This window comes from Chiloscyllium plagiosum, unplaced genomic scaffold (assembly GCF_037043375.1).
Source record: "Chiloscyllium plagiosum isolate Xiang-an unplaced genomic scaffold, Cpla_swu_hap1 HiC_scaffold_18, whole genome shotgun sequence".
Classification (NCBI taxonomy): domain Eukaryota; kingdom Metazoa; phylum Chordata; class Chondrichthyes; order Orectolobiformes; family Hemiscylliidae; genus Chiloscyllium; species Chiloscyllium plagiosum.
In genome coordinates, this window is record NW_028270156.1 from 43,240,606 (window position 1) to 43,252,231 (window position 11,626).

At 36.3% G+C, this 11,626-nt stretch overlaps 1 protein-coding gene across 5 annotated transcripts in view; it reads right to left on the reverse strand.

Moving 5' to 3' along the window:
* The window catches only part of scube2 (signal peptide, CUB domain, EGF-like 2), a 159,575-nt gene extending 149,822 nt beyond the window's left edge, over positions 1-9,753 (reverse strand). For all 5 annotated transcript variants that reach the window (XM_043705873.2, XM_043705878.2, XM_087996162.1 and 2 more), the window contains exons 1-3: positions 9,588-9,753; positions 8,362-8,484; positions 1,298-1,423 (exon numbers count right to left, since the gene is read on the reverse strand). In XM_043705873.2, coding sequence (XP_043561808.1) covers positions 1,298-1,423; positions 8,362-8,484; positions 9,588-9,675 — 337 coding nt within the window. In that variant the 5' untranslated portion in view covers positions 9,676-9,753. The remainder of the gene's footprint in view (positions 1-1,297; positions 1,424-8,361; positions 8,485-9,587) is intronic.
* Between the last annotated feature and the right edge of the window lie 1,873 nt (positions 9,754-11,626).

The following is an 11,626-nucleotide window of genomic DNA, read 5'->3' on the forward strand; positions in this document are numbered from 1 at the left end:
CTATACATAACTTAAGTCCTGATTCTCTATCTCTTAATCAGACAAGTAGTAGACATTCGCCTTTTGAATCAAATGGGAAACACACTTGCCTGAATACAATTTTCCCTTAATTCTTTTAAAATGATGCAGGCATGTTTATGTACACTGACTTGACCCAGCTCAGTGCTATATGGTAATAGTGGAATGGGCTCAAAGCTAGTCATCAGCAAGCTGTCACTTCAGTCTCAACATTATAACTGTTGGGTCAGGAGTTAATTTCAAATAAGACACAGAACCTTCACAAGTGAACCGGGGAGACCTTTCTGTCGTATACTAATCTTTATGCCGCATCTAATGTAATGAAAAACAGATGATATTTTATTAAGCACATCATATGCAACGTTTTCAAACACTTGGAAATAATTCTGCTTAAGAGAAAGCATAACCAACACATTATGTTAACAGAATTAATTTATGTTTCATGTTTAAGAACATAAATTACTAAAACTACAAGTTGGATGAATGATTTCCATTTCTTTCAGTAGATTAAAGATTTGATACTCAATTAGTCATTTAGGTTCCTAGACTTTGAAGGACTATTTGTAAAGTGCATCTTAAGAAATTTTAATGAAAACAAAACCGTTGCTCTCTCTCCCATGAAACAAAGCCAAACCTTTAGCTTTGAAAATCTGTTTAACTTAACAGAAATGGAGGACAATACAAACTCTTTTGAAAGTATTCTTCACAAGAGATGATGGTGCAAAAGAGACTATTGTGTTTCTACGGGTTGCCAGGCAGTTCAGTACATTCTCTAGAATTTCACATTCCAATTGAAAACTAAATGCAGTCGTGGCCTTAGAAGTGTTCTTCAACAACTAAATTCCACGGCAATGATCTAAATCCAGTGTTACAATAAGTCTATTGGTGTTCATTTGATTACAAAGTCCTTTCACTGAATTCAACATTGATGTCTCTCGAACAATTTAAAATGACTTTCATTTTGAAACATCAGAAAAAAACAAACAAAACTATTATTTCATTTTAACTCATGTATAACCAGATTTTATAAAATGAAGCTAATATATTTATCTCCATATTTTGCTTAGAAAAATGCATTTTTACCTTATAACTACTCAGATATTCTTAATCTAAATCTTATGCAGAAAATAGAATCTAACATCAAAAGATGTCATATATTTATATAAATTATATTGTCAAATAATTTCAATATTAACATATTTAATTACACAATTTGCAAAGCAATGTTTCAAACGTATTTTCTCTATATATCAAATTTACTGCAACACATTCTTCTCACCCAAACAATTGTGTCCATCATGTGCCAACATGAATCCGTCATAGCAAGTGCAACGATAGTTTCCAGGAATGTTAATGCATTCATGTACGCAGCCTCCATTGTATTCATTATCACATTCATCAATGTCTAAGGTATAGAACACAAAGCAGAATGATGGATGGTTTCTGTTAAAAAAAAGACACCAGTACAAGCAAAAATTGCAAATCTTTACAAAAGTAGTTTAAGCTATATTAATCTCAATTAGAAACCCACAGATCCACTTTTTCTGTTTTCCCAATATTCTCACTTAATACTGAATTAGGCGCTAAATGGAGATAAATGCAATTTGGGCATGTGATGCTTTTTAACATTTTTCTCTGCTTAACTAGTCATCTCAGAAGCATATTTTATGTAAGAGAAGGTGATCTAATCTGCTCATCAAATTGCTCTTTTCCAACATGTAGGATTATATGCATCGAACAAGAATAACACATCCTGTTGATGCCAGAAAACCAACCACTTGCTCTTTAAAACCGAAAGGCTAACATTGTACTTATCTATTTCATGAGTATCCAATCTAGCAACAGCTTAAAACACAATAATGAATAGTTTATGGAGAATCAATTCAAATTTCAATCACAAATCATTTGGCAAATTTATTTCATGTTGTTTAATCACAAAATGCGTTTAATTTATTTGTCATTGAATAAATATTTCATGAAAAATTGAAAAATTAATACATTATTTATGACATACATTTGCCCATAAGCTAATTAGAACTAATTCACCATAAGCTCGTTGTACAAAATATAAGGCCATTTGTACTTTCAATATTTTACTGAATGACTGTTAAGCATTTTTTGGAGCAAATATCCTTGAAGTGAACAACAGACTGTCGCATCACCTGAACCTGAAAACAAAATTGTTCTAGGACTGTCACTCTAACTAAAGTTTGTAAATGTAAGGTTTGAGCCTAAATGTTACTGTCAGCTATAGCGACCAAAATATTGTTCCTCAGATGCTCACCAGTTTAATGTAATTTATCAGAAGAGCTGTTGCATACTGCCAGCTGTTGGCCAAGTGCAGTAGGAAGGAGAGGTGCATGAGGGTTATCCAGCAGCAGGTTAGAAATTCTAGTGAGGTCAGAGGAATATTCATCTTTAAGTTGCAGTAGCCTAAAATATAATATTCACTTTTGGGAGATGATGCGCTATAGATGTCCAATGTACAGAGAGATGGAAACATATTAGGTCCATTCACAAAAATCTTTTCAAAAACAGAGGCTCCTCTTGATTAGATTACTTACATTGTGGAAACAGGCCCTTCGGCCCAACAAGCCCACACCGACCCTCCGAAGAGCAACCCACCCAGACCCATTCCCCTACATGTACCCCTTCAACTAACACTACAGGCAATTTAGCATGGCCAGTTCACCTAACCTGCATATTTTTGGACTGTGGGAGGAAACTGGAGCACTGGAGGAAACCCATGCAGACATAGGAAGGATGTGCACACTCCACACAGACAGTTGCCTGAGGCAGGAATTGAACCCAGGTCTCTGGCGCTGTGAGGCAGCAGTGCTAACCACTGTGCCACCGTACCGGCCACTTTTGAATAACCTCAACTATCCTTGGAAGTCTCTGGAACAAATTTCAGTCATGATCTTATTGTATGGCGGAGTGGCCTAATCTTGTTTCTTATGCATATGTTTGCCTATCTCATGAAGGTTGATCAGGGAGGCCACTCAGAAATACTGAGAATAATGCACCTTTGTACACTTATCTCATTTCATCATGAACAATCAACAGGCACTGCATCCAATGTATATCTTTAAACCAACCCATCACTTGCTTTAAGTAGGCATACCATGCATCCATGTACAAGCCTGTGAAAAACTGAAGTAGATGCGCAAATGAAAGTCAAGGTCCCCACCAGAATTTCCTCTTCCAGTCACTTGTTTTTCTTCCCAAAGCTGGCAACAGTTGTCTAACAGTTCAAAAGATCCCCTCTCCATTTCTTTCAATAAAACTATAAGCAGTGTCAAAAATTAAGATTTCTCAATAGATCTTCCAATTTTGCTTTGTCTCTTTATCGTAGTTAAATGTCAATAATGAATTGTATTGATTTTCAATATGTATTCTAATTTTCTCTCACAATTAATTTGTATTTCATGAAGATGCTGGTCCTTGTACTTTTCCGTTCCCGTAAATATCACATCTCAAAAATAATCGGTTACTTCATTATTAACAACCCTTTCCGTTTTCTTAAAAGGGAGTAAACTAGCAACAGGACACAAATTCCCCTCCAGGATTCTCAGTATCGAGTTTGTTCAACAAACTTTGAAAAAACTCTCCTGAATAACATTAATGATAAACAGTTATAGAAAGGCAAAAGGCAGCACAATATTAGCTGAGCTGAGATAAAGGGTAATATTTAGAGGATCAAAAGAAAGATCTTTAATAGAACAGATGTTTAGTATGTGACATTTCATATTGATTCACAGTTGTATTGACCATTACATCAATTACCATTTACCCCACGTTAAAAAGTTATATTTTATTTGGGAATCAAAATTCCAATATTTTACTAATTAATCTCCAGTGGCATTGCCCATTGAGTTGGCTGTAGAAGGAGTCAAACTAAGGTAGGAAATATTGGCAATGTACAAGTTCCACTTAGCCAACAATGGCCAGAAATGTTAAGTCCAAGTCATACCTGTATATAAGTAACCCAAGAGAAACTAATTGTGCAAACAGACTCCAGCAGTGGGATTGAAGGTCAGAGTTAGGACACATGTAGACCTTTGGAAACAAATTGGAGGAAAATCTACTAGCTCTGGATAGTTTAGAATTCAAGCTCAAGTCCTCAGAGAGATTAACTTGTCCGTGTAGAAGATGCTACATATATTTTTTGTGAAGAATTATAGTTGCATACTGAACACAGTTAATCAGAACACAATATAGAGGCCAAATTCATTTTGAAAAAATCTTCATTTTTTTGATCAGTCAGTTTTCTGATGGATATCTTGGCAGCTGACTGATATCTGCTATTTGATAAGAAAATGTTTCCAATGAACGTTCTTCACTTAACAGACTAACTTGTCTATCAACTTGATCTTTGTACTCCACAGACACCTTTAAATTGTGGTAGCCTAAAATATAACAGCCATTTGGGATATGATGCCCAAATATGATGTTCAACATACAGAGATATGGAAACATGTTAGGTCGATAAAATCTCACTGTTCTCATGAAAATAAAACCAAGGACCACCTGAGTTTTCCAATCTACTGGAGGCCTGCTGGAATATTTTAGCTAAAATCTCCACCATCTTTGCAGCTTGAATGCAGGCTATCAAGTCCTGGTGACTGTTCTGCCTTTAACCTGTTCCCAGGTAAGGTCCACTATGTACTACAGTAAGGAGCAATCTGTAATGTACTCTAGAAATTAGTCTCCCATGTCACTCTTGTCCAGGAGAGTTGTCCAGTCAGCATGCAGATTAAAATCACCCGAACCTTTGTAGTGACCTTTTTACATGCTCTTTTATATACTTTAGTTTACTTTCCTAATACTTTGTCAGATAGAGGGGCAATTCTTCAGGGGACTATAGACAACATTTACCCGTGACTTCATTCCTATGCAATTCCTTATGTCGACCCAAACTGGTTCCACATCATGGTCATCACTGCATTGATACCTTTCTTTATTTAAGAAAAACTACCCCACCACATTTCCATTTTTACTTATTCTTCTGGAGTGTTGAAAATCCTTCATCAGTCTTAGTCACTCTGTAACCATGTCTCCATAGCTATCAAGTCACATTGATTTCTTTTCCTCAATTTGTGTCATCAACTTATCTATCTTGTTAGATGTGCTGCATGCATTCAAATAAAGAGCTTTAAGCTTTGACTTTTTACCATTAATGCTGCCCCTGGTTCTAACTGCTGTTGCATTCTTCTGCACACATTTTCTCTCCCTTCCAATCACATTTTGATCATCATTCATCTCTTCACTACGCTGTGCCTCTACTCTCTTGTTTGTTTGAACTCTGCCTCTCCCCCCATTAGTTTAAAGCCCTATTAGCAATCCAAGCTATACAATTTGCCAGGATACTGGTCCCAGCATGGTTGAAATGAAGCCTATCACAAAGGAATAGCTCTCCATTTCTCCAGCACAAGCACCAATGTCCTGTGCATTGGAACCCATTTGTCTCAAAACAATTTTTGAGCCACACATTTTCCTCTCTAATATTATTTACCTTATACCAATGTGCATATGGCTCAGCTAGTAACCTGGACTTTATTATCTTTTTTAGTTCTGCTTTGGGACTCTAGGTCTTTGCTGCAGAAAACAGTATCTATACCCCTAACTGTTTGCTTCCCTATCACTACTATATTTCTATTTTCTCCACCCACTTGAATGGTGCTCTTGACAACGGTAAAGTGGTCAGTTCACTCATCCTCCCTACAGTACTCTCATCCGCACAGCGAGCAAAAACCTTGTACCTATTTGATAAAGCTGAGGCTACCCCAAAGCTAAATTCTGGATCTTCCTACCCACCCAACTCACAGTCACATCCTCTAGTCCTGGATTATGGACCAAATTGGATGTAACTGCCTCCTGAAACAGTGTCTGGAGAACTCTCCCACTCCCTGATGTGTTGTACCTCGGATTGTAGTTCATCAACTGTGACTTGACATTCCTCAAGTAACCAATTCTGGTCCGCATTGGTGTCCACCAGCTCCCACACTCTATAGTTGCAACACATCATAGCCAACATCAGCTTGATCCATTAGCTAGGAAGGGTGAAGTACTTTTACTTCAATTTTCATTCCACATTCTCTTCTGACCTCTTTTCTTCAGACCATGTTGACCCATATTGGGGTACCAACATCCCATTTTCTGCCAATCCATCTGAGCAATTCTTCCTGTCAGGTGGCTATTTGTTCACAGGGTAAGATAATCATAAGGAGCATATTCATTTGAGACCTTCATAGGCACTCTTTCAGAAGTTACCAAGCCATACTGAGGATACAGTGTATCCTTATTTTGACATATAGCTAAATAAATGAAAACACATTTCAGGGATTTTAACAGAGGACCCTTATTCTGTTAGCCAGCATACAGATTACAACTGGTGGTCACATGAATTCATCTCTCTTTATGTAAAGTGAACTTAACAGACAGATGTTTTGATAAATTAAGTGAAAGGAGGCTGTGTGAAGATGTGTCATAGATCTGTCAGGCCAAATTGTTCTGCTTCAGTGCTGTAGTGCTCATGAGAGAGAAATGAAAACAGTATTGCCCTTCTCTACCCTGAGAACCCTAGGTGAGATTAGATTAGATTACTTAGTGTTGAAACAGGCCCTTCAGCCCAACAAATCCACACCAACCCTCCAAAGAGCAACCCACCCAGACCCATTCCCCTACATTTACCCCTTCACTTAACACTACGGGCAATTTAGCATGGCCAATTCACCTAACCTGCACATTTTTGGACTGTTGGAGGAAACCAGAGCACCCGGAGGAAACCCACGCAGACACGGGGAGAACGTGCAAACTCCACACAGACAATTGACTGAGGAGGGAATTGAACCTGGGTCTCTGGAGCTGTGAGGCAACAGTGCTAACTGCTGTGCCAACATGGCGCCCATGTTTTATCAATACTTCCAAAGCAACTAAGACTAGATCAGATTGTAACGAGAATCTTTGATTTACTTGGCATCAGTTGTACACCGCATGGTGCATTTATCACCCAAATTTTCTGAAAGGTATTAAAAGCCAAACATGACTTCAAAAATGTGCTCCACAATCCCATTTCCAATGTTTCTTGTAGCAATCATGCTGTTTCAACTTTAAATAGCATCTTTCCTAACTAATCCATTGAGCTGTTGCAAACTAACATTAAGTTGATACATATTTATGTCAGGGTCTAGCTTTGCAATATTTCAAAGCACTTAAATATAAAACAGCTGCGTTTATGGAATTCTCTAAATTCCTTTGGTACACCCTAAATGTATGTTTTTTTCTTACCCACAGTAGAATTTTACAGTTATTTTGCAGAATTATTTCAATGCAAAATTGTCTTTAATTTGCTGTATTTCAACCCAAATGATTATGAAGATTTGAGCACACAAGTATCATAAATCCTAAGCAAGTCAAATTGTAATCTTTCAGACAAAACTATGTACAATTTGATATCATAAAAATATCTTATGAAATCAACAGAAAACAAAACTCCCCCCTGGGAACACACTGTACAGTGCAGTAACTACAGTAACTGTACAGCTATATGAACCAGAAAGAGCCCAAATTGTGTTGATTAAGTTGCCGTCTATGGAAATAGTTTCATTGCTACTACTGGCTTCACTGCGTCTGGATTTGAGGGAAATCAGTTACTGCTTTTGATTACTATTCAGGGATCCCCACTGGGTAAACACATATACACAGAGTAAGGACAGGATCAGATCTGTCTGTGATGCCACAATCCCTTGTAGTCAAAGAACGAATAACAAAACTCATTGTCTAGATTCACACATCAAGTAGCCAATTAAGTGAGGAGTAAAGGGTGAACCTAATGCCCTGAAACTCAACCATCATTGGAATCAGTCACTTTCCCTCGGTCATTTTGGAGGATATAACATAAACTCTCCAAAATCTCATATCAGTTATGAATTTAAAACAGCAAAAACAAGCTTATATTTTAAAAATGGTCAGACATCTAGAGCGTTTCAAATGCTCAGACTTTCGTTTTGGTTGCAGCTAACTTAGAACAGAATCTTGCATAGTTAAACATGTTATTTTTTAGTATTAAAACTGAATGCTGGTTTCCAGCATTCCAGTCACAGAGATTTTGAAACAGGATATGCACTATGTAGACATTGGTTTTTATTAAACATGCACACAGTCAACATACAAAACTAAATCATTTAAAGCTTAGAAATGTTCACGTCTTTTTCCTGTAAAGCCAAATAAATATACTATTTTAAAGAAACTTATTTTGCAGAAATCTTGCCTGATTAAGGAAATATATTTTCCCAATTTTGCTTCAGTTATGAAATGCTGGTAAAAGCAGGTTATGATCACCTTCACATTTCTTTCCATCACCTTTATAACCAAATTTGCATGTGCATTTATACAACATTTGTGTATTCTGACAGATTGCATCGATGTGACAGTCATCAGTTCCTTCTGTACATTCATCGATATCTGTAAAACAAACAGGAGGTACAAAATAACAAAATAGATGAGATGAGTTCCAGGAAAATAGTACATGCATTTCAGTTCCACATTTTGATTCAACACTGAAATATCTTTGGTTTGCACTCAAAAGGTGAAGAAAACATTTGTGAGTAGTTTATAATTAGCCATGGAAGTATAAAACAAGGTTAACAGAGCTGGAATCACAATCTTCAACAACAACATAACAAAATGACCTTCTGAACAATACACATAACTGTACCACAAGAAAGTAATCCATTTAAAAATGTCAGTCATTAAAATCAAATTATATTTTCAATTGGATAAACAAATTCACCAAAAATCTACACAGTTTCAAAATAAAGTACAAAGGTGAAATAAAATAAAGCCTACAATAACCAGGAAAAGACCAAACAGAAGAGAGACTGTGTAGAAGCCTGCTCCTCGGATGCTGCCTGAACTGCTGTGCTTTTCCAGCACCACTCAAATCCAGAATCTGATTTCCCGCATCTGCAGTCATTGTTTTTACCTACTCTGTAGAAGCACTGTAAAACTACTTCAAGCCAAGAAGCATTTTGTGAAATTTGCAAAATGTCAGGATGTCAAAAGAAACAATGTAAACCAATAACTCATTAATTTAATTGCTATTGTGTTTTAATGTATCTATTAGAATTTACCAATGACCTGACATGCATGTAACTAACATGCTGCCATTGCAGATGTAAATTCCAGAAGGACATCATCAACCCTTCTACTTATTACATACATCCCATGTAAGGATCTGAAAATTTCACGCACACAAGTTTTCAATTGTCTTTCTCTTTAGAAGTTCTTCTTTAAACAAACATACAGCTTGACAAAACAGCTCAACAAATAGATCCTTAAAGTTGCTTAGCCTTACAAATCTACTTATTAAGGATTGCACTTACATGTATAAATAAGACCACAAATAAAATGAGTAACAAAAGTATAAAAGAAAGATTCTAACTCGCTCTAATATATGAGTAAGAACTGTCTTCATCCACAGAAAAGACTAAACTAAATGCAGTTCTTTCCGTGTTAAGGAGGAGTGATGTGAAACAGAAATTTCGCACTAGTGATTACAAACTTACCTAGAATTCCAGCACTTGCAGAGGTTTCACGACTGTTTAACAAGAGGAAAAACAAACAGAAGTGCCATGCAAAACAAATATCCCCCATGATGATACGATCCGATCTTCAGTGTGTCTTTGCAAAGACACGTTTGAACTGTGAAATAGGGTTGTCCTGACTGGCTGATGGATTCAGCAGGATTGTTTGTTATGCCTGCCCTTTAGCCTGTGACGTCATTAGGGTAACGGATTGATCCACGGAACTGGTCTGACTAACTTCAGCACTAATTAGAATACCTCATTTTACTACCTGCCAGTAGACCTGTCAACACCATACTGATAGCGTCTTCTCGATAGCTAGTCTGCAGATTTCTATTTCTGTTGCCGTTCATCTGAGTTGACTTTTACAAGCAAGCAAACCCCACATTCTATGATTTATTGCTTTAATCTCTTTATGAAATAATCCTCATCTTTGCAGTTTCCATTTTAATTGTTGCCTTCTTTCTAGTCTCTCACATCAGCAACATTACGATTTGTGCTCAATTTTTATATTTGGGTTAATTTCTTTTGTTTAATTTTCATATCATTTTTCCTCTTCTTTCCCCTGTCTCTCTTTACTGCGTTTACCTCAAGTTTTATGTACTGCAGCAATTCCATTAGTGTCTCTGTGACCAAATTGCTCAATTCTGCTACAATTTGGGAATCCTGTTCCAAAAACCACAGCAGGTGTTTCAAATATAAAGTCCAAACATTATGGGTCTCGAAAGTTGGATGCAATGCCTCATAACTAACCATGAATCAAAAAATTTTGCAATTTGAAGTTAAACAACATTGGCTTCAAAGACACAACACTCATATTTGCCTATTGCAACATTAACATAACATTTCCTACCCACTTAAAAATCTCAATTACAAATATGCAAAGTTCAACACAATTCCTTACCATTGAACACCATCTGCAAAAGATCACAATTGCTGAAATGACTATAACACAAAGTTTTGCAGTGAAACATCATCTGGAAGGTAGCTATCATCAAAAATAATAATAGAAGCTGAAAATCACACATTATCAATGCAAAAGCTGGCCAGCAATCTGTAGCAGTAAAGAAATACCCAATGAATTGCAAATCATATAATTTATTAGTCACCCATTTCATCATGAGATATAAAAATTCTGTTTTCCATTTAACCGCAAATGATTTTATGAGACTAATGCATATTTATATCAATTACTCATTAAAGTCTCCACTGAAAATCAAGTGTTGGAATTAATAGCTCAAAATACCTTTTAATAAAGGTGATCATTTTGATCATATCAATGTGATTATGCCAATCTCCATCTACAAACCAGAAAGTGGATTATTCGGAATGCTGAATTTCATTCATTCAAATTGCAAAATGTTTTATATTTTAAAATATCACAATTTTAATTTATAAATAGAAAGACAAAGCTTTTCACTGTGCCTTGGTACATGTGATAATAAATTCAATTCAATTCAAAACTCTTTCTCTGTTAGCACAATCATTCTCTCCATTTATTTATTTTCTGTACACTGAATTCATAAATTTTATAATATATTTCTTCTCAGCCCTTCATCTGTTTCTTTCAATTCTTCAGTGTTATTAATTGATGAGATATATTGTTCATCCTGTTATCACCAAGATCTCTGATTCTGTATTGTCCTCAAAAAAGGTAAAGTCACCATGGTCCTTCAAGACCATAGGGCTCATCACTCATTCAGGAGAGACAACAGGTGGTTTCGCCTCAGGGGAGATGTTCAGAAAGAGTCCTTCATGGTAATTTCAACAGATGCGAGAATTGACCCACACTATTGATATTACTCTGCCTCACAGCCCAGCAATTGAGCTAACCGATCGCCAAAGTACATTTTAGAAGCATAGAAAACAGAAACAGGTCATTCAACTCTTCGAGTCTGCTACATCATTTAATGTGATCATGGCTGATTATCACTCAGTACCCTATTCCTCTTTTGATCCTTTTAGCTTTAAGAACTATATCCATCTCTTTTTTGAAAACATTCAACGTTTTGGCCTCAACT